This window comes from Sparus aurata, chromosome 17 (assembly GCF_900880675.1).
Source record: "Sparus aurata chromosome 17, fSpaAur1.1, whole genome shotgun sequence".
Classification (NCBI taxonomy): Eukaryota; Metazoa; Chordata; class Actinopteri; order Spariformes; family Sparidae; genus Sparus; species Sparus aurata.
The window spans coordinates 9,974,965-9,999,551 of record NC_044203.1 but is presented as its reverse complement, the minus strand read 5'-3'; the positions used below and the strand labels follow the sequence as shown (position 1 = coordinate 9,999,551).

The 24,587-nt window shown below is 41.4% G+C and overlaps 1 protein-coding gene and 1 long non-coding RNA gene across 2 annotated transcripts in view; one reads left to right on the top strand and one right to left on the bottom strand.

Moving 5' to 3' along the window:
- dpys (dihydropyrimidinase) overlaps positions 1-2,729 on the bottom strand; it is a 13,981-nt gene extending 11,252 nt beyond the window's left edge. Inside the window, exon 1 of the mRNA XM_030395253.1 lies at positions 2,346-2,729. Within this exon, the coding sequence (XP_030251113.1) occupies positions 2,346-2,597 (252 nt within the window). The 5' untranslated portion in view covers positions 2,598-2,729. The remainder of the gene's footprint in view (positions 1-2,345) is intronic.
- On the top strand, positions 2,587-24,587 carry LOC115568146 (uncharacterized). The gene is made up of 4 exons (XR_003981336.1): positions 2,587-2,691; positions 3,348-3,423; positions 6,613-6,775; positions 23,742-24,587. It is a non-coding gene; the product is annotated as an uncharacterized LOC115568146 (long non-coding RNA).

The window sequence follows — 24,587 nt, the reverse complement described above, 5'->3', positions numbered from 1 at the left end:
GAGTACACGATTGTTCTCATGTTCATGATCCTCTACGTTAAGTAACATATTGCAGTAACCTGTGGCACCTTTATCAGCACATAGTGAGATGAGTCAGTACCGGTCTCAACCAGACAGTTATTTGTTTTGCAGACCTATATATCAGTGAGTGCAGTCAGGCAGTCACGGCCATTGTGCAACACTGACCCCTGATCAGATTCACATAGGTGAACAGGACAGAAATTATTTGCAAACTTCTGTTGGTACCCTAGAAATGACTTAAGGCATCACTTCGATCTTAAGTGATCATTCATTTTCACTCATATTGTATCCATAAGTAACACAATCACAGAAGGTATGACTCTTTGGGTCATGGTTTTTTTATACGCTTTTTGTAATAAAACTATAATCTTATCAAGTTGGGGTTCTTGGTCCAACTTGTGTCAGTTTAGAGGTCCTTGGCCTGAAACGTTTGAGAACCACTGACTGACAACACAACACAGTTCGTTGTGGTGGACAAAATAACAGGAACAACAATTGTCCATTAAAGTAGCCCCCTTCTGCCAATGCACCCGCTCAGCCACTAGTGAATGGAGAGGGGGGGTGACAGGTTGACAGGGGGGGATGCATTTTGGTAATTTTGCCAATATGGTGGATGCATTGTCTTCATCCCCCCCCCTCTAACCACGTGCTGTTTATGCCCACTTTTGTGGTTGCCGTTTCTGGTGTTGTTGTTTCTGTGTGTGGTGTTTTGCTGGACTGCTACAACAAGTGTTCCACTTCTCCACGTCACAGCATTTCGCCGTGTTGTGACCAATGCATTCAGACAGCGGCTCTTTGGCCTGTCTGTTCCTCTGGGAGCTGCTTCACTTCACCGTGACACCTCAATTATAAAACTTGTGATTGTCATACTTCTAACAAAGCCGACACAGGCTGCTAATTGGTATTTGAATTATTCAAACTCACTTGTATGGCTGCCTGTGAATCTGTGCCGCACAAGAAGTGGACAAAATATTGAAAAAATATGACGATGACTGACTAACTCTGTGGTAAAGCGACGACAGGTTAGTGTGAGATTGTTTGTTCAAAAATGTTTCCACACTCTCTAGATAATATGTGTGCATTATGTCCTTTGCCTATTGTACAATATTATGTTTATATGTATATATAATAGCCTATTCTACTTCTTGCCTTTTTAATCTAATGTTTATTTTTTACAATTATTATTGTTTATTGTAATAATACTGTCTTTTGGCTGCTGTGGCAAACAAATGTCCCCATGTGTGGGACAGTTCTGATTCTGATTCGGATAAGTCAGTTAAGTCAGACAAGTTAAAAAGACACTTCTGGTCACAGCCTTCAAAATAAAACACCAACATTTGTACAACAACATATTGGTGTTTGCTGCTTAGAAATCAATTACAGTAACAGCTCAATAAAGATATTCGCAAATAGCACAAACTAATCCTCCATGTACGTATCAGTAAATGTCACACATATGTTTTTTAACCATTGACAGGAAACTGGACACGCAGCAGACTCTTAGAAATTCTAAGTTCATTTTATCTATGAGTGAGTGAGGGAAGTCTGGGCATTGGAGAAAGTACCTATGTACATTTTGAGGTACTTGTACTTTTGCATTTCTGTGTTCTTCTACTTCTTCTACTGCTCTTCCATTCAGATAAAACTATATGTGTTGGATTTCTTCAGTTGCTAGGTAATTTTCAGATTCAGATTGACAATAAGAAATTTCAACATGTATATTATAATGTATGGGGGGGGGGGGGGGGGGGGGATTCAAAGGTACCCCAGCAGTATAGAAAAGTTATTAAAATGAGCTCTAACCTAACAAGCTGCAATAGTTAAATACGTCAATAATTATAATCCAATCACATATTCTTCATGTTCTGAAGTGGGGCATTCTGCATAATGATTACTTTTACTCTTGGCACGCTACTTTAGGCTTTACTTTGATGCTCATTCTGCTTCTGCGTGGAGTCAGGAATTTTACTGGTCTGAACAGTGGCCCTGCTACTTTTAAAAGAAATTGAAAGATTTGGGTACTTCCACTGTCTGGTGTGACACAATATGATGCTTATGGGAGAAATTTGCACCACTGTTACCAATGTTATACGGCTTTTGTAACTTATAATAATAAAAAAAAAAAAAAAACTTACTTTCCATAAAGTAAAAAGGTACATTAAAATTTGGATTGGAAGGTGATGAGTACATTACTGTGAAGGCATGACTTCACTTCCGTCACTGTTCTGTTCGCCTGTGTCTAACTTGACGCACGTGAACGCGTCAGAGGCTCGCGGCTGTCTGTCTGTCTGTCTGCTGCAGTGTGTTCAAAGTGTCTTCTTCACCTTGGTGCCGATGTGGAAGTCGTCCACACTCTTGGTGCCCATGAACGCCAGCTCCATGTGTGTGTGCGTGTCGATGCCGCCCGGCATCACCAGTTTGTCGGTGGCGTCGATCACCCGCACTCCCGAGGGGATCTGCAGGTTCTGTCCGACCTCGATGATTTTACCATCTTCAATGTAGACGTCGGCGACCACGGAGCAGTCTTCATTCACGACTCTGCCCCCTTTTATCAGGATCCGGTCGGGCTCTGCCATGCCTGCTGTGCGCCGCCGAGAGAGAGTTTTAGGACTTACTGCAAAGAGAGCACAAGTGACAGCAGAGCGCGTCCGTGTTCACAAACTCACGGAGGTCAGCTCCAAAGTGCATGTGAGATACGGATGTCTGTAGCCGTGGTGGTAATACAGATAAAAGGGCTCATGTTTCAGTCACCGCCCTGTCCTCTGATATCCACCCTGTGAGCAATCATTGACAGCGCGCAGTGATTTCAGTGATTGGTTGGAGTGGTTTCAGTGTGCATGATTTTTCTTGTTTGGTGTGACTGCATGCATTTGAAGAATGTACCTCTGACCAAGAAAACCTGTTTAAAAAAAAAAAAACATGGCTGCCACCTACCTGTGACATGATGACACATGACAAACTGCAGATCAGAAGATCTCATGCCCTTACCTGGCCCTGCTGTTCTACCCGCACTGTGCATGGTGTATGTATCATGTCCCCTTCAAGTACCCATCATGCACAGTGCACACAGGAGCCCCTCATGGAACAGGCGACTCCAAACCTGCACGGCTCCTGGTTTCCTGTATCGCTGTGTTTTTTAGTATACTCATGTATCCAACCAGGAAGCACAGTGTAAACTGGAATAATACAGACGTGAACCTGCTGACACAGGGCAGGTCTCAGTATATGAGAGCCAGGCGGTGCTTCAGCTGGTCAAGAGCAAATCTGCGGACAAAGCACAAAATACTGATGTGTCTATAAAACTGTTCTCTGTGATGATCATTTAGAACAAGGTGAATGCCGGAGACACCTCCAGCCTCTGATGAAGACAGTGAGATGTGGATGAAGGCCTTGAGAAAACTAGTAAGTGGACATTTGAGCTGAGAATATCTTTTTACACAGTTCAAAAATCAGGAGTTTGTGTGAGTGGGCTCAATTAGATTTATTTATCAATGTTTTTAAGGGTGCACATGCCGAGTAGAAAGACGTGACTCTAAATGTAACACACTGAATGACACATTTACACCACTTCACTGTGTGTATGGAAGGTCTGTTATTACAAGTGCATTCTGTTTCTTTACACACAATACCAAACCTTTGCTGACTTTGAGCTAACAGGTCAGAGTACATGCGTACAGAGTACATCCTCCTAAAATAATTTGAGAATGTTGGTGTCTATGGGTGTGACTGACTGAGCCTATTTCTAATTAGAAATAGGCTTTCTAATTAGAAATAGGCACAGTTTCCAGTTTATTAAGTGCACCTAACTAAAACTTATGCAGTTTCAACACAAACTGAACATTATAACTCTCATGCAGGTAGGATACGTTGCAGATAAAGATACAAGCTTTTGACAGTTGCATTACTGAAACACTACTGGTATAAGTATCAACATTCCAAAGCCTATAGCCTCAAACTGAGCTCAGGTCTCATCACTGTACAACCCAGTAACACAGCAGTTCATGTTACAGTGAAAAAATGTAATCTAAAGTATTTGTATAAATGTTACATTTATGTTACACGCAGCAAGAGTTTAATATGGAAAATTTGTGTCCATGTCCACCAATCCTGAAGATTACATTTCCCCAGCCTTTCCTTTATTGTGTTCTGTAGCATTTTTGTGCATGTGAAAGGTCTGCAAATTGAAAAAGCCTAAAGTCCATGCCAAAGGGAGTTACTCTTTCCCCTAGAGAACACTGCTCCTGCACTGCCTCAAACACCTGGTGTGGAGTGGAGCCTTTACTTCTGTAACTTATGTGCATCACTGTGTAATAGGTCTTGTATAAATATATATATTTATATAATTTTTATAAAATATATACACTCCAGCTGCGTTATTTTAGATCACACTACCTTGCTGGGCATGACCTGCCCTTCTCTGACTCTGTTTGGCTGCGTTCTGCCCGGTAAGTAATGCGAATGCGCAACTCTCACCAAAGATTGAACAGAGGTGAGACGTGTCGCTCTGGAGCTTTTTAGTTTTTAATGAAAGTATGTAAACCTATTCTAGTATGACCCCCAAATAAAAGTACGAAACAGATAACTAGCATATTATAACCTCTTTAATATATAACCACAATGGGTTAAAGAGCAACAACATATTTTTTTCCCTAACCATTGTGTAACTCCAGATTTAGAATGTAAGTAGTACATAATCTCTTAAATTGGCCTGCCGTGAAAGTCACTTTCTTACTCGATCCGCTGTTGTTGAGTCATTTTGTGTCACGCCCAGTGAAACCTGAGGGACCTCAAAGATAGTTACCTGTAATCTGTACTTCAGCGTAAGTGTTTGGCCCTATCCTCCTCACACAAAATCACACAAGAGACCATAGAAAATGACAACCAGGGATGTTGCCTCAGTTATGCAATCTTACTTTTCCAAAGGCTAACACATTTTCGCTATCTGTCTCAATCTGTGTTTTGCCTAAATTTCAGGTTTCGGGTGCATGTTTTTATGAAAGTTTTAGATTTTTTGATAGATTGATTTGATTTTTTTTTTTTTTACCTTTATCGTCTGTGTACAAAAAGTTGGAAAAGCTAAAGCAGATAGCAGTAAACAACACACAACAAGCTTAATGATAAAAAGGTCCACCTGGGAGTCCATCACTCTTTAGATTAGTTTTACAGCAAATATTTTGACATAACAGGAAAAACACAGGTACAAAAGCAAAGGCACCGCAATGCTGTGGTGCAGTACATTCGTCACGTATTCTTTGGTCTTCTGCTTCCTCTTGGACTGTCATCATTCTGGAGACCTGTGGCCACAATCACAAGTTCAGTGCTAAAACCCAAACGTGACCACAGAGGCTGGGAAGCTGACTGGTCCAAAAAGTAATTGTGTGTTCAGGAAATGTTTTATATTTACTGTTTAAAAAAAAAAAAAAAAAGAAAGAAAAAAACCCAAATACAGCAGGCTTGTGATAATGCTGTGATATCCTTGGAGCATGCAACTGCCTCTCTTTCATGAAGAGTTGTTAGCCACTGGGAGAGATTAGCATTTTACTGCAGTGGATTGGTTGTCTGCACCGCATCAGTCCAGACAACTTTTCTCATCCATTAGTGTATTACGAAAACAAGACACATTGGAGAGACAAAGATGCATGCGCTGGTGAGATAAGCGCACGCACAGGGCTTAGGAACACCTAACCTTCACAGTTGCAATAAACAATAACATGTGACTTAAGAGGATTTACATAAGATGAGAGGAGTAATCAGAGGGAGTGAAAAACCAATGAGGCAGCAATGGCATCTCCTCAAAAGTCTCCGTAGCTGAATGAGGAAAGTTGCCATTCCGCTGGATTTAGAGGAAGGCTGTTGTTATCATTTTATTTCCTCCACCGGCACTACAAACCAACACAGATGTCAGTTTCTTTTGCGACTGCATTCAAATTCAGGGAGCACAGCTCTGAGTGTTGACATGCTAAAACTCTGGCATTAGAAGGGCATAGCATGCACAAAAAGTGACATAAGATAATACTCAGGCAGATTATCAGTGCTTCCTGCTCGAGCCGAGAGAGAGAGGTTTGTTTACTGCGTTTGTGCCCAACTTCACACATCATGTTGCAGCTACAGTAACTGTGCGTTAGAGATCTGAAAAAAAGCTGGATTATAAATCTGTCGCGTTGTCATTTCTGTGGCTGTTTTCATTATTTTATTTCGTTAAACCAGAGGAGGCCTTCTTTGGGAAATGAAATAATTCCTTGTTGTTCTTTGTTCATCTCTTATCTAATTAGATTTCAATTCAGTCTAAACCTGTCAGACCTGCTTGTCCTGTCTCTGCGTCAAACAAAAAGACATTCTATTTTTTACTCTGTATTTTTCCATTTATTAAACTGGACTTAATAAAAATGCAAGAATACGTGTCTGTCGAAGCAGGCAAGGGCTGCGCGGTAAAAGGAAATCAAAGTGTGTAAGTAGAGCTACTATAGATTTTCTGAGCATATGCACACGCTCTGATCTTGCTCCAGCTTGCTAACAACCCCAACATCCATGCTTAAAATCTACACCCAGCACCCTGACAGACAGTCAGCACTGCTGCTCCTCTCCCTACAGGATCCTTGTGTCAGACTCCTGATGCAATGCTTCGAGGCCTCATCCAAGACGGTGAGAAATGGATATCCGACTGGTCCAATCACTACAACCTGAAGCATTCTCAAAATTGCAAAGTTGGCTTGGAGAAAGTCCTCGCAGCGCTCTGCAGCGGCACAGGATGCAGGTACAGTGGGAATCTGAGTCTGTCGTTAGTGGCTGACCTTTGGTATGTAGTCAAACAAAGATATGTTAGGAATGTATTAACTTCTCCCACTGAATACAATAAAAACACATTTGTATCATATATATTCATTTTTCAACACTGAATTATAGGTCGCTCGTTTCTTATCCAGTGGTTAGCTGACGTTTGCTCGCCCACAGTAATATTAACAGTGTTTGCAGCAGTAAATGTAGCTTTCCTGTAGCTGGTAGGGTGGCAAGTTTTTGTTTGCAGCGTTCCGGTGTCCCCATCAGGAATTGCACTTAAGAAAAAATTTGTTATAAAACATTTTTTTAGTTCCTTTAGCACTCGAAGTTGGAGGCGATCGCAAAAAAAAAAAGCCCAGCAGAAGATGTACTTCCTGTGCCAGCAGATACTTACAGATCATCACTGCCAGCCTTGCCCACCCTCCTCTTACTTGAACATCTGTCGTGTCAGGACACCGCAAAGAAAATTCAGCACAGACCGCTCCCACCCAGGTCTCAGCCCGTTTGATCTGCACTGGCATGCATTACACCACAAAGCCGGCGCACACAAGAAAATACTAAATGTCTCATTGGACAGACGTTGTGTCACTTTTATTCACAACGCAGGTGGTGTGTGTACGTGCCGGCATGCTGTTATTTGATTTGTTGGATTACTCTGAATTTCTACAGTAATTTACCAGTGTTCTTTGCACTATTATGCACTCCTGCAAACCCTGTGGGGAACAGTCAGACTTGCATCCCGGCTACAAATGTGTCCTGTATGCAACCATTATTGCATGAATTTCTGAACAGTTATTTATTGTCTTTTTCTATTTCTATACCCTCTTATTTTAGTTTATTCTTTTTCGTATTTTATGCTTAAGTACTCATTTTGATGAATCCCTCTGTATGCTTGTTTCAGCACTGAATATGCGTACATTATGCATGAGGCTCTAACCTGACTCCAGTCCTGATTCTGATTCTGAATATTCAAACATACAAATAAACGGTTCAGGATTGCATTACCACTAATTGTAGCCCAGATGGCAGTGTTCTCCTCAGGTTGAAATGGAAATGTGATCTGCAGTTGTGACTGCTGAAACATTTCAGTGTACAAAAAGATCACATTTACTGTACCGTCTTGTAGGAGGTTGGGATATTTAAAAAAAAAATAAAGCTTTTTATTAGTATTTTGCATAATCCAATATGGCGATATATGTTTTAAAGACAGAAATAGAATTGAAAATACGGGGTTATGACATTTTGAGCAGTGTATGTGTTATTTTTGATACATATATATTTATGTCATATCATGAATGGTTTCAGAGAGTGAATCATCATGCGTTGTGTTAACCAAAAATCTGAAATAGTGTATATATAACAGCTGATGTTATGTGCGGTAAGGTTTTAGCTGAATGATATATTTAGCGGTGATTTGTAGCCACAAAATTAGAAAAATAAATATCCATGTAAGAAGGCTTCAAATGCGACACAAAGTGATGTAAGATTCCCTGACACTTGGCCTGCGAAGACACTAGGAAGTCTGCAGCTACTTCAAAACATTTGTCAGTCACATTGTTGCAGCTCAAGCATCACAAGGCAGCTGTTAAGCAGACTCTAAAAATGTTAAGCTTCCAACAATGGGAGGCAGAAAATGTGAAGGGAAACAATTAAATTACGCCTTGCATGAAGTTTGCTTTTCATTTTGTGAGGCAAATTTAGTGCCATGGTTAATCATTATGCTGTTGAACACGATTTGCAAAAATATTCAAGAGCTTTATGTGCCTCAGTGCCCCTTCTGTATTGAAAAATAATGGGCCTCTATCCAATTAAAAACTGCATTAAATCTCTAAAGTATTACATGCACTTTACTGGTATCTCTCTGATTAGGCTTTTCTGCATGTGCAGATGCTGACAGCACACTGAGAAAGGGTGCTTTGACTGACTGCTCCCTTTTAAATCTAGTTCAGGAGTTCAGCATTTTCTATGGATGCTGAAGGTGCATGCATGCATTTACGCTGGATAATGACACGTTTCATTCATCCGAATCTCAAATCTGGGAGGAATCTGAGGTCACGGGGCAATCAAATCAATCAATTCAACTGAAAAAAACCCCCCCAAAATAATAAGAATCAGAAGTCAAACCTGTTCCAGTCAACACTGTTATGTTCCACTATTTCAGCTGTATTTGTCTTTTAATTCAGTTTCAATTTTTCACAGATCGTTCACAGAAGTGCTTTTCCTTGAAATGAAGCTGGATGTGCGCGCATTGCGATATGTGTCGGTATGTAATAATAACAAGGAGAGCTTTCTGTATTCATAACGGCCCTTATGTTTTGATTCTAGCATTGATAGGCAGTGATTCATTGTTCTGCGACAGAGGCACCAGTCCAACATGTGAATGGATGATTTATGTGACCATCTGTTTTGTTTTGATCATAATTTGATTATCTCTTTTTCTGTGATGACTTTCGATGTCAAGATCCATTTGGTTACGCGCACGCACGCACGCACGCACGCACACACAGTGCATGCACGCATCCCTCACATGTACATGCACACACCCCCACCCATACACACACACACACACACACACACACACATAAATGCGCAACACAACTTTGGAATAATTGAGCTGCCTCTCGATCACTGCCTCAAACCCACAGTCCACATTCACACCCCTCATTCTTTTAAAAACTGACCAAATTATGATTACAAGTAACAAACAGGATAGTTGCGCGACCGACTCACTCGCTCCCACTATCTATTTGTGTTAATTAAAAGATTTGCAACTACATGTGTCTGCAGATAATCAAAATGTCTTCTGCAGCAGCACTCCCAGATGCATCGGCACTCCAGAGCTCATTTGCTTGCTGCGATCTCATGTTTGTTTAGAATTAATCAATCTACCCACAATTGAGTTAATTAATTAGTGTTTTAATGCTACTCTTTATAATTGCAGTCAGATGAGTCCGCAGACAAAGCAATCACATTAATGCAAATACAACAGATAATTGTTATCCAAACTTCCTCAGCAGCAGCAGCAGCAGCAGCAGGGGAGAAGCTCTTACTGTACTGTGCGGCTCGTCCCGGGTCGCCCCTGGGAAGCACTAGATGGCACCATTGAGCAGAGTTTCTCCTCGCTGTCCTCTTGTCACTTCCTGGATATTGTTCAATTAACTGTCCTATACTGTCCTCATTGGCGGCGGGTGCACATATGCATTGAGGGACAGATGACACGAGGGTCCCTTGCGATACCCTCACTTGTAGATGAATGTCTGTTAAGTGTTGCAGTGATGAAATAAAAGGTCACTGTTTCCAACAAGTGCAAGAACACCCTGTTTAAAAAGTGATATTTGCGTGTATCTAGTGTAAATCAAAGCGAAGGTTTCCTCTGTGTCCCCCCCCCCCCCGCTCCCCTGATAATGTTTAATTTGGTTTTTCACAAGAGGCATCAACAGCGTGACCTTAGAGGCTTCTTTCACTAAATGTCAGGGACTGTGTTCTTTTCAGGAACATTTCCCACAAAAGGTTGGCCAGTGTTTAAAGCCAGCCTCTACCCCTTCTCATTGCATCTATGTGCGGATACATTCGAACAGCGCCTTCTTCGCGCCATCAGGTCAGCGTTTATCTTCCCCTGGACATAAAAGAGTACAATAATTGGGCAAATAACGCCCGCGCCGGATGTCATGTCGAGGAATTCTGGCTCAAAAATAAGGTCCACGTTTTCATGGTGGCAGAGAGAAAAAAAGTTTCGCGACGCTGTCTGCATTGTTACCCCGCAAAACTTTCCATCATTCAAATTTTATTCACTGCATCTTCATCATCATTATCATCACCATCATCACCATCATTAACCGCCGCTCATTTTGAATTGCATGGCTTTGTAGAGTACATTTTTGTTTACCCAGTTCCTGGTGTTTTTCAGGAATATGCTTGTATCATTCGGCAGCCTCTCAGCAAGAGCCATTATTCCCTCATCTCTTTAGTTTATCTCCTCTGATGATCTGCTCAGATAGATATGACAGCTGAATAAATATGCAAACGTAGTGCGCAGCTCCACACTTCACCACAGAATTTCTATTATGCTCTCAGATTTAGAGACGAACAGTATATTGAGATAACAATGGGACTCTTTGGGGATTTGGATGAATGGGGTTTTTCTTCTTTATCATCTTCTGATAAACTACGGATATCAGCTGAAAAAATCAAGACACTTCTTACTCATTTGCTTAGACTAATTAAAAATCTCTTTTCACCAATCTGCTGTTGACACTTTGAGAAGAGATCTTTGAATATTAGAGTCTAAAATGTGATTCATAAAATCACACTTTCATTAATTAATTTAGCCAGCAGAGTCATGCCTTTTACTCAGCCACCAGCTCTGCTGTGTCCTTCAAAATCCTTTTTTTATTTGAAATAAAGATGATGATCGCAAATGTTTTCAGCGCTGTGACCTAATTACCTGGGAGGAGGACGTGAAAGGGATGACACAGGCTATTAAAGCAGATCATAAGTAAAATGTGACAGTTTCATTCAAAAGAAAAAAAAAAAATTCCTTTATTATAAAATCAAACTGAAGCCATTTTTTTGTTCAGTTTTCGGTTTTGTTATTTCTGCATTTTCAATTTTTGTCCTTACGAGTGAGAGATATTTTTAGAAAATATAGATAAAACAAAGAATAGCGAATAAATATTTTCATATGCAAAAATCTTCAGAATCACAACAAGCACTGATTGGTGCACTGTCGGACTTGTGGGCATATGCTGCCTTTTTATAGCATACTGGTGACTATCTCAGCTCTAATACTTTGGGCTTTCGCCTGGCCCCCAGCTCCCAGCATGCTTTGAAACATGTAAGTCTCTTTTCAATCAGTTTTTGAGCATGGCATCGATATTGGCTACATTTGTGGCAGAGGAGGCGCTTTGGCAGCTCCGTTTGAAAAGAATTGCCATGGGAGGGGTCGGCTTGACCCAGCTTTAATGCAAAACTGAAAAGGAGGGGAAACAAAAAACGCTACTATATTTAACCAAATCTGCAGCTTACTCGGAAAACACATGATAATGATATCCTCTTAACACTCCTTGCTGCAGAATTACAGCCCTCACGGCGGCAGGGGCCAAGAATCAAGACTAGAGAGAAGACGCAGTTATTACAGCACAATCATTTTGTTGTGACTGTGTTTCTGGCCCCGTTCACCTTACTTGGTCAAAAGTGCAACACTACAAAATGAGCAATTAATGGAGCGACGCTATGAGTCGGTCCTCAAAAAGGGCTGCATTACCCTCAGATTCTAAATAAGCACTTGTCAACGTGATTATTTTCTTGTCGGGTTAGTCGTTTTAAGGGATTTGTCTCTGCACCACACTTATGTTAATTCGAGTACAGCATCGTGTGCACTAGTTTGACTAGATTTCTCTTAGTTTACTGGAGCAGCAGTAACACCGCTCCCTCAAGAGGAACTGTAACTTCTCTTTTGCTTATGACTGAGTGTCCACACACAGCTGCTCCTTCCTAAGAATACCCTCTAAAAATAGATACATCTTCCCAGACAGGTTTCTTGTTGTTTTCCGCTAAATCTTAATTAGCGATTAGTTAGAATAATTCTCAAACTGCTTCGGCTTTTTTTTTTTTTTTTTTTTTTCCTCAGTGGAGGATAGTCTGTTATTTTAATTAAGCAGAGGTCAGAATTATTAACTCAGCAGGAGTGTGTTGAGTGAAGCTGTGAAAATCAGCAACAACGCTACACATCGTGCCACTCACCGCACACCGATGCACATGTTATCTCCCCCTTCTCCTCCCCCTCTCTTCCCACCAAACTGTGAAACAGGGGAGGAAAAAGGAGTCTCGGTCGGGGAAGGGGGGAGTTTTGTTTTATGTTATGTTGCTCACTGATTCCTTTTGATACTTAGTCGATGCTGTCTTTCCCTTAGCCCCCTCCACTTTCGCTCTTCTCGATGGTTGGATGATGATGCAGCTCAAACCAGACCCCTGATGGGAGCATCCGCTGGGTTTAGGAGGTGGGGTGTGGCGCAGGGAGAAAAGTTGAGCGAATGAGAAAAAAAGAGAAAATAAAGGTTGTGCGCAAGAAATATAAAATGAACGAAAAAATGAAAGTGGACTGTGAGAGAGGAAACGGATGGGATAATTAAAAGGAAAGTGAGCGAGAGCGTATCATGCGGCTCACGCAGAAGAGAAGCTGATCAGACTATAAATCAAAATGCCTCTGTTGTATCTCGGTTCAGATCTTTTGACAGTATATTGCTTGTTTTCCTCGTGCAACATGGCAGCTGGCTCCACATCAAGCGGATAGATGTACAGTACATAAAGATTCCATTTCCCATCTCCCCTTGGATGGAGAAATCTAAAACACAAATGTAATCGAGCCAGTCAGACTCGCACAAGACTCCGGCTGCGAAAACTTCCGCCGCCTAAAAAGGAAATAAAACGCTTTTCTTCTGCGCTTTGTTCTGGACTTTAAAACCAAGTTAGGGAGATGATGCATGGTAGATAGCGCGTTAGTTAAATTGCGATTGGAAATCCACAACACAGTGACTCAGTTAATATGTAAATACAGAGAGACGAATGCAGATTTCAGCAGCAAAGAACAGAGTTCACTCTTGGGTTTTATTTGTTAGAAATCTCTGCAGGGAAAGATTGCGAAGTGTTGTACATCCAGTCTGTGGCCAAAAGGCAATTACTGCCAGAAAGCTTTTGACTCCTTCTGATTATGTGATGCCTTTCAAAAAATTACACAGATTTCACATCACATGCTGAGCATACCTCCGCTTCAGTTGGGAGCCTCAGAAGAAAATCCTGACATTCATGCACACCACCCCCAAGCCCCGTATCTACTGTAGGCTTTATTTTGTCCGTGGGGACGATGACAGACGAATAGAAGGGGGTGCTGCTTCCACTCCCTGGTCAGCACTGCAAAAAATATTCATATTAACAGAGTCATTTAGTGGAGTCTTGATTTTAATGTCCCATTTTGTGAGACAGCCTTAGCAGTCAAGATGCTGAGTTCTAATGCTTCTAGCACACATCACCTTTTCTTGACGCTGGAATGATGAAGACACCCCGTGACCTGAGGACTATAAGGTTCTGTCGCTCTTTTGTGATGATGTACTTTCATGGCAATCACGTTTGACGCGTTAGTAAAAAAGGTGTGTGCGTTTGTTTTAAATCCAAGGCATAAGCAGTCCTTCACTTTGAACAAAGAAAAAGGATCCGTCTCCAAATTCCTTTCTCAACTCGGCTAACTGGCTAACCCTCGAGCTAAAGTGACGATTTAATTGAAAACACCGACACTGATGAGAAAGTTGATAGTGATTTCCCCATATTATTGCAAACAGATACATTTAAATAATATAGTAATATGCAATGACAACACTCCAGACCTTTTAAGTTTTCAAAGATCAGGTCCCCCCTTTACACTGGATATCTCATATGTCTAAAAGTGGTTTGGTCCCCTGCCGGCCAACTCGCACCTCCTCACCGCACAGCTACAGGCATTTGTTGAGCGCTCTCTGGGGGGATGGTAGTGGTGTTGAAAACTAAATATTTGTCTGACTATATGTACTTCCACCCTTTAATAGAATACAACACATTTTCAGTTATAACCACACTGCAGTTTGTTCAGTCCATTGGTTGAATCTTGTGTGTCAAAGATCATAGCAGCAGCTGTTATCAATTATCCAGTATTAATAGTAGCCATCAGCATTTCTTTTTACATACAGTTAATGCAGCAGTACCTTTGGTGTCCCATCCAGGAACTGCTCTTGAGAAATGTTTCCGTCTAACTGGTTAGAGAGACAGAAAGAGGGAGGCAGAGACTTCACTTTGTTCTGTTTAAGCAGCCCCCGCCCCATCCTGCTCCGCCTCTGGACTGTCCAGGTGTAGTAGTGTGGGGACTGTGGTCACCTCACATTCAGCAGCACAGGGTCTGGTAGCAAAGCCAACGTCTTCAGTGGGCTTGTAGACAGTGTCGTTTTTTGGCAGCATGGTGATTAGTCCATACTGCTACATTCTATTCATTTTACATTTACATTACATTTAGGGCATTTAGCAGACGCTTTTGTCCAGAGCGACTTAGAATATTCAATATATTTTAAAATGATTATATTAGCTGATGATGCATATAATTGCTTCTTCCTGCAGATGGGCTCATGTCACCTTCGCAGCTCTTATGCTCTCGACAGGCATAGTTCACGCCATAATCTGCTGCGCACCACGATGGCTTGGTGGTGAAGTGCAGTCAATGTCACTGTCATTAACAGGCAAATATGGTGCATAGTTATTTTGAAAAATCTGTTTCTTAGATTAAATGATCAATTATCTACTTAAATTATCAATTTAAATAATACCCATTACGTTGAAAAGTGCATTATTTGTGATTGAAACTAGCTGCCTAACGTATTAGCGACACCAACAGATGTGTTTTTTTTCTGCTTTCATTGGAGCTCAGAATCATAATCTAATGGTTTAAGCTTAGTATTAGAAACTTAGAAAAGCCAACTTCTGGTTGTTATTTAAATTTAATTGAGGTTTCTAGTTGGTCGCTGCCAAACATTCTGGTGATCTGATGCTAATTATATGTTAGTGCTACTAGCTTGTAGCTGATGTACAGTGATGATAGTCAGACACAGACAGTGATGACGGGATGTAAAAGTTCAAATAAATTAGTAAAAAGAAAAAATTTGAAAAGCAGACGGCAGACAGGGTTTTAGCAAACAACCACATTTACGTAGCACAAAGAAAGAAAATTAGCAAAGTGGCAGGAACATTTTTTAAACCTTTTTCATTGCATTGTTAGCAAAATGTAATGGATTGCATGGTCACTTGAAATCTTGAAAATCGTCGATGTGATCCAATGCTTTAGACTGTGAAATAAAAACATGTAGGCTAGCTTAACTGTGGTCTCTGCCAAAGCACACAAGTAGCATATATAGCTTCAGTGCTATCCAGCATATTAAGACTTTAAACCAAATCGAATAATTCCACGGTCAGGTGTCGCATTTGTCAGTTCTCTAGAAAATGACAATACTTCCATACGTTTCTGTCACATTATTCTGAAGTAAAAAAAACCCAAAACAAAACAAAAAAACAATGGCTTAAAACTTCATTGTTAACAGGTAAAATAATTGTATCCTACAGAGGGACAGCTTTACTGCTAGTAGACTAAGCACTTGGACTAAATGGCTTCCTAAGCTGGATACTTTTTGCAGTGTGCCCTCAGAAGTGTTCAGGTTGCACCGGCGTCAGTCAGGGGCCTCAACACTGACTGACACTCTGCGAATGATAGTGAAATCTAGCAGGTGCATTTGGCTTGCATACCTCTGATCAGTACACCACTGTGCTTGTCTTCTTAGCTTGCTCTGTAATAAGCTCCTTCAAAGATCAGTATGTACACCCCCCCCCTCCCCCACCTCCCTCCTGATAAGATCTGGAATATGTAGTTCTCTCCTTCCCTTTATTCCCAACTCTTTTCGTTTTCTTAAGAAAATGTCAGTTTAATCATATCTTAATGCTTTGATAATGGGGTTCTTTTACACGGGCGAAGAACAGTCACTTCAGTGTCTTAAAAGCCCAGGATGTGGAGGGAAGGAGAGAATGTCTCTAAATTAAATTTGCTCGGGCCCTGCCTCGGCACTGTGTGTGTGTGTGTGCATGTGTGTGTCTGCGTGTGTGACGGTGGAAACTGAGGCTCTTTTTCACCCCTCTTGACAATCACACAAAACACGTAATTGTTTCATGTGCGTAAGTGGAAACTATTAATATTTAAATGTCAACTTGCTTGATTTGAATAATTGTGAAAGTTTAAACGGAGACCAAACAGGAATGTCAGTGGGGGCCAAATCCCGCCTGTTTAAAAACGTATGTAGTGTGCTTTATCTTTACCGCTTTACCTTAGTACCTCACATAATGAGGCGCAGAGACAAGTCACCTGTCATATGAGACTATGTTAGCTTTCTTTCCCGGTATATTTCTACCTGTGCTGTTTTGGGTATGAATTATTGCAACAACAAATCGCCAGAAGGAAATGGCAAAACAAGAGCGAACAAATAAATTATTTGTAAAGTGTCACTGCATGCTAACGGAGAAAGGAAGGGAGGCGCCATGGTCCCCAATGGAAGTGCGTGTGCGATTGTGCAGGTGTGAAGCCAGCTGCTGGGCTCCTGAACGCCCCCCCACTTCCCCTGTCACTCACAATGACAGGCAGGTGAGGCGGCGAGCGCACACACACACCACACTCCCTCAACTACAAGTGCACAACTGTTAAGGAGTGTGTTACTCGAACGCCATAAGAGACACTGCGCGCTGAACTTATGCTGCTCGGAAAAAAGTTGTTCATGTTAGGTAAAGGCTCGGCTGCTCAAACAGTCCCGGAAATTGGTTTGCATTGTGGAGGAAGAGAACTTGTAGCAGCACCACCCACTTTCAGCCATTTAGACAGTGCGAGAGGGAACGACCAGAGGGCATATTTAAACAGCCCTGTGGCTCTACCATGTTGCTGTCAGCCGGCTCGGAGACCGAGACACTGCCGGCTGCAGCATTGTCTTGACCTACTTGTGACTCGTTATTGCGCCGAATTAGAGGGATGGCTGACAAAAACAGCTCAACAAAGGGTGGGGGGGGGGAAAAAAAACAGCTTAAGAACAAATAGCCATTTCTGGTGGAGTTTTGAGTTCTAATCAGTGAGGCAGAAGCCAGCGGAGAGCAGGGGAGTCTGCGCGCAAAAAAAAACATTATCTGCGTCTCAAGATGGATCCTTGACTAATCCCGCTGTCTGAGCTCAACGCTCCCAAGATGCTCCGAGAGGAGAGGAGGAATGGTGGAGGAGAGGAGGTGGTGAGGGGAAGGGACCATGAATTCATGAGAAGAAAAAAAAAAAAAAAAAAAAAAAAAAGCCAGTTTAGTCTTCCCACAGGCCAGTGTCAGTTCAGGGACAACATTTTGGCCCTAATTGCACTCTCTCCACCAGCAGCAGATTATGGTCGGGCACCCCCTTGTACGCCCAAAATCGAGACTGTTAGCTCCTCTAGATCCTTATTAGCGTCATGCTCATTTTGGCCGAGCATACAAGACTCCAGTGTTACCATTCCACGAAAAAAGCGTCCTCAAACTGCAAGGAAGCCGTCCCCCACCCCCCCCTCCCCTTTTCATCTTTTAATTAGTTAGTTTGCATTGGCTGGTACAGTAAGCGGCGGATTTGTTATTTATTTGCTGAAACACAGGCTGCCACGTTATTGTGTGGCTCCACGCAGGCTGCTGTCCTCTTTGATTCAGGCTAATGGAGTCCCACCAAGCTACATAATATGTGCTGTATGAAAAGCCTCTAATTCCAAATCATCTTAAAGGAGCGATGCGTACGGCAAGAGAGAACGTCTTCACAATGACACACGCACAGAAAAAATAAAAGAGCAAGAAAAGGACGGAAAGAAAAGAGAACACAAAAACTCCATGTGATTTTGCCTGGACATGAAACCAATTTGTTCAGAGAATCATTTTACTGCCATTCACAGTGAATGATTAAAGGGGAGCTACTTCACATTGATCTCTCGCACTAAGCTCAATAATCAACTGTAGCTAAACATGAAATGCAAAGATTTTGCATTCTCTTTTTGGTGTTTCAATTTATTGAGCGTTCAGTTGCATAAAACAGTGATACTCTTGCTAAAATACTAATATGCGTGCTATATTTAGCACTGGAAAAATGCACGTTCATGCCTTTTAATTGTGCTCTAATTTTCAAGCAGTTAGGATATTTCATGAGGAGTGAAAGGAGAGTCCAGTGATGGGGTGAACGGCATTTAAGCTGTTGCAGCCTGCCGCTGCTTAACAGGACTCTGTCACTGGCACTCTGTAAAACTGTCAGGGTTACCATTGAGATGAATCTAAAACTGGCCACAGGGTTATTTTTAGACTTGGCTGCAGGATAAAAAGTTTCTGAGCCCCATAAGTAGGTCAGCTCAAGTGGTGTTCAGATTGCTGTTATGTACAATTACTGAAAAGTAGCATCTCCGGTCGAGAGCAACTTTTAATCCACACACCAGTGAATGAGCGAGTCAACTTCTTCCTCACCAACTTAAAAAAAAAAAAAAAAAAAAACTTTCCTAATCCGCAAAACAGTTTGTTCTACAAGTCGGTTTTGTTGCCTTACCTGACGTGAGTGTTGTTGCTGCTGCAAATTTGTACAGTTGCTGCAGTTCCCTCCTGCCGGCTGGAGACAGATTTTATAGATCTAATAGTTTCCTCTAGCTGCTGTACATTCCTCCCACTGTGACCTCAAGTGCCTCGGCAGCGTTGTTAGTGCTAATGCAGAGCATGTATAAGAGCACAAATCTGTCTAAAGATGTACGCTCAACCTTTTTATTTTGTGTTTTTCGGTGCTTGATATGTTAGAAAATACAGTGGGTTGTGCAGGTTTAATTTGTATTACAGCAGCCTTATGCAGGGTTTCCTTTAAAGCCGTATGTGTTTTGTGTTTACTGCTGGCCTACGGTCACGGCGGAAAATATCTCACATTTCCGAGCGCTTTTATCTTGCCAGTTCAAACCTTTCTACTTTCATCAGGTTCAAGGGCAGGTTTCCATACGGTTGCGGTATTCCATATAATGAGAGCGTGCGCGGTCAAATAAACCCCCGCTGTAAAACGACACTAGATCACAACTGTGTATTCAATTGTATTAATTGAATAACAGGAGGAGAGCAGGTGACAGTGCTGGAGTGAAAATGATGAGCGACCGCTACAGTGGCGCGGCCTCCATTCCAACTTTGACAGGTAAACAATCTAATTGATTTTCCATGGCGTCTTGCTGGACTGTTCAATGCCATATTTCCAGTTTAAACGCACACCATTCTCAGTGTTTGCAGAACAGACAAGCCCGTCATCTGTGGCACTGAAAACATGTCAAGTTAGAACGAGTAATTTGTGGTGATGAATGACAAGTGCAGGCTCCTGTTCAGTAGTCTGAGCGCTCATTAGAAAACACATTTTCAGATGTCACCAGGCTTCTGTGTTTTTGTACTTTTTGGGTAGAATAAACAAATATCGCTTGAATACTGCAATGTCACAGAAATGAGCAGAAGGAACTTAAACCTCAATTGACATGTCTCACGCAGCCGACTTTTTTGAACGTTGACAGCCATCTGTGTGGATTCCTTTCACTCTCCACTAATGAGCTGTGGGTTGAGGAGACCCAATCTACACAGGCCTGTCCCTGGGGCCCTGTGCAGCTGCCGGGCACACACATTCATGTGCATGCACGTACACACACACACACACACACACACACACACACACACACACACACACACACACACACACACACACACACACAAACACACACAAACACATACAGCCATCAGCTTCCCTCCATGTTTGAAAGCACACTTTGGCTAACTAAGATCTGAAGTTGCGCAGCTTCACATAGTGTATATGTTGTTTTCCTGCACCACACACACTCCTGTGTGCCAACTACAGAGTGTAAAAGTGCCAACACCAGAGTAAAAGAGAGGCAAAAAAGAAAAAAAAAAATGTCTCCAAACAAAATACGAATGCTGCACATAATGCTTTGGTTGTGGCAGGAGCGTAATACAACAGTGTGTTTTTGTGGAGATGTGAGATAAATTATTTAATTCGAAACCTTCTGTCTGTGTGTGTCTCGGTGTATGATTGCAGGCATGTGTTTTCATATTTCTGAGCAGTAATGATGTGAGCGTGGGGGAGAGCCAGGCAAACAGACTGGGAGGCTTCACGTGCAGGAAGGGAGACAGTGCAAGAATATGTTATTAAGTCAAAGTTTGTACGGCTATTCACGCTCCCCCTTCCTCACATTCCCGCACCTGGAAATGTTGTGACAATGTGTGGAAATCTATTTGATCCCTATCACGCACAAAAGCAGATGAGCTGGAATGCCACTGATACAGTTTGTGAATAGGAAATGACAAGAAGAGCCTAATCAATGTCCTCCAGGACTGGCAACCGCCTGCCTTTGTTTCTTTTTGTAAATACAAGCCTCTTTAACATCACAATATAAGCCATTATCTCGCCTGGCAAGGTAAATTTTGGGGGAGCCACACAAAAACATACATTTTCCCTCAGCTTGGAGCAGATCAGTCGGGTGAGATCTAAAGTCATGCAAATGTTACGGCAGAAAAATACTGGCAAAACTCATTCTAATTATTCCATATCAGCACATTTGCATGGAATGGATTTTTTTTTTTTAAAGAAGGGAAGAGTTTATGATCAGTGGAGCTTGGGCATGGGGGCTGTTTAGGAATTCACAGCATTTTGATCTAATCACAAAATCAAAATATTCATGAAACACAATGATATCTCCCTGAAGCAGGCGGCTAGCCATTAATTTTCAAATTCAGGTAATTTATTAACACTTATCAGAGGCTGAAAAAGCCTTGCTCTGTGTTTGTAAAGTGGGTGAGAGGGAGAGAGGAGTTCGAGAAAACTGATTCCAGATGATTTATAACGGTGTGCTGGGTGCATTTTCAACCAGGTATTCAATTAGAATGTATGTCCAATTTTCTATTCTAGATCTACAGTTAAAAACTCTATTAAAGCACCATTTTCCTTAGCATACATATCTATTATCAGTGTTCACGGCAAATTTGATAACTCTGGCTCTGGCTCTGTCATTGTGCTCTTTTCATGCTCATTGGTCTTTTTCTCTTATTAATTGGAAGAGGCTAGACCATAGTCTACAAGATGCTGCTTGGACATATTTTTCTTCCCTGTGAACAATTGGCTTTAGTATTTGTTCCTATGAATAAAGCCATCATTACAACACGATAATCACAACTTCACCCGATGCGACTTTGACCTCAACTACCATGTTTGACCTTTTTCGTAATCCCTGCCTCTCGTGGTTATACCTGTTGAGCTTTCTGGTCTCTGCAGTTTACAGTAATGGTCACACAAAACTCTTATTAATTATCGAAACAATTTGGACTTAAGAAAGAGGCAGACAGTTGCGGTTTCCTCTCTCTGGCGGGGGCGACCATCGATACTATCAGTGGAAGTTCATAGGAGATATCTAGCTACTGCACAGCAAGGGCGCTAAGGTTAGCTCCATGACTCGGCTCATTGAAATGTCATCTCCAGCTGACTTTTTTAACATTCCAAGCGGACTCTTCTAATATTTCGAGAGAAACAGCTTTTAAGATGACTGAACAATGTATTTGATAAATGTAATGGATATCAGCTTACTTAAAGTCGGCGAATATGCTAGGCTACGATACAATGGTTGTGCTGGTCATCAACAGGGCTCATTATTAACTTAAAGGTCCAGTGCGTATAATTTAGGTGGATTAAGGGGCAGACATTGTAAATAATGTAAATAATTTTGTTGCTGTTGGTTTTTCTAGAGAAAGTTGTTGTTGCGTTTTTGTTACAATAGAATGAGCCTTACACATCTACAGAGGTTCCTCTTCATTTAGTTGTTATTTCTACAGTAGCCCAGAATGGATAAATCAAACACTGTCACTAGCGAAGAGCTTTTGCGTTTTCCACAAGGCGAGGGACGCTCAGTTGGTCACAACCTGCAACCTTTCCACTAGATGCCACTAAATCCCACAGCCTGGACCTTTAAACCCTGAAACCTCACAAAATAATGCAGTTAGCTAATGTGTCATGCCTTGGCCTTGGAAACACACTAATGCTATGTTACTGCTGCAGGTTGGCTGGACATGCTAATGACTGCAGCTCACATTTGAGTCGACAAACGTATTCATTAATTTCTTACATTTTTGCTTTTGAGATTATGGCTTTTAAAATGTTATTATGTTTATAAAAAGGACAGGCTTGTCATGCAAAGGTACTGCTGCTAAGCTGTGATTGGACAATCGCTGTTCGGGGGAGGGGTTTAAATTACTGTCAGTTATCAGAGGACAATTATTTTTCTCGTGATAGTCGCTGCTCTCAGTATATGTATAAAAAAAAGTCAGTGTTCTTTCCGACCAATATCCTTTTCTTTATTTTATAACTACAGTCTTGGATAAAGAACAAGATCCTGTACATCACCCACACATCCACAAAGCATTCATCTATGTTGTAGGCCTATAGACCTCAGATTTTCCTAGCCTACAAGTGAAAGATGCCATGCAGTGTACATGCAATAAGGTGAACTGTTGAGCAACAGCTTTAGATGGAACAGACTGACAACTTAGGCCATCTGGGTGTATGTGAATCCATCTGGGTGCATGTCTCCTGAGGGAGGGAGTCAACTTCTCTCCACTCAAGCTGATATTATGGTTTTACACTGATTCAAAGAATTAAACGTGTCTTGCTCTGATTTAAATGCAGAATGCCATTTGATTCTTTTAAAAAGGTGAAGAGAGTGAACATCAATGGCCGTGTTCATTAATATGCTCTTTGAAGCAGCTTTTATTATGGGAATATGTTAATAAAGACAGAAAAAAAACAAACACTTGATTAGGTTATTGTGGATATTATCTTCTCTGAAATAAAAAACACATCTTTACATGTTCAGAATGAGTACAGAGACTCTCATTGCATCACTGGAAAATCATCAAGGGGATTGTGTGGGCGTTTTTTCTTAATCATTCTACTCCACTGTGCCAAGATTATATCTCATACCTCCCATTGTATATTTAGCCATCGCAAGTAAACAGCCATTGACACATCTTCCCACCGCTCCGCTGACAAAGTGGTCCGGGGAAAAGGATGATCCAAGGACAGGGGTTAAAAAAACAGAAGGCGCGGATCTCTTTGTCTCCCGGTAATATTGCAGGCTGGATTCAAACAGCCCCTGAAGCTGAGCTGAGCCGAGCCCTGAGCTGTGATCGCAGGGTGATAACAACCAGATGGATCAATACATGTGTTGTAAAGGTTAAATGATGTTATGTTGCTCGTTGTTATTGGACATGGCGTGTCACACTACATGATACTGACACCTTTTTCTGCCCTTCCTCTTTCCCTGCTCCAGGTTGGGTTGAGGTTGAGGCCCCGCGATGATCCCAAGAAGAGGGTCAAGTGTAGAAGCCTTCGCCCACTCAGCCAGTGAACCGTCTCTCACCGCGGTGATTTGTCCTGGCTACAGCTTAAAGGTCCCATAAATACAAATTGTAACTACCTCACAATTGAAATGACCATCACATATCTGTGCGGGATTTTTATTCTCTTTCTAGCCTTTCTAGCCATATAGAAAAAAGTCCCTCCGACTGTCCTGTTTAATGTCACTAACTAGCATATGTTTCTTGTTTAAAAATAAAAATTCTTCGGGTTATAGTTCTAGCCCACCATAAGCGGTTGTAAAAACACATTTGCATTAATAATATGCAAATTCTACATTAAATTATGTGAAAATAAAGTAAAACAAAAGCAAATAAACTGGACATGCAGCTGCCACATGTGTAATGTAAAATGACAGCTAATGATTCAAATTAGGACAATAAACAATTGTCCAAAACAAAAACAAATAAGCAATGTGTTGCAGCAAATACAGCACTATTAACAGTATATAAAAAAGCAGGAATATGTACACAGCACTAGAAGAATTTCTGTTAAATTTGGTGATATTATTACATTTACTACATCAAGAGAAGCGTTACCACCCAACCTCGTTGTCAACACCCAATATGTAATATACATTATACTATCTCTACAAAAAGCTTCATGTTACAAACTTAATATTTCTGACGATAACATTGTGCTACTGAGGGCTCCGGTGCGATAGTATCCCTCTCTACAGCTTTGTAAACCAACCTTGAATTGTGTGAAATAAATCAATAATGATAAATCAACGCTGAATGTCTTACATGATTATCTATCT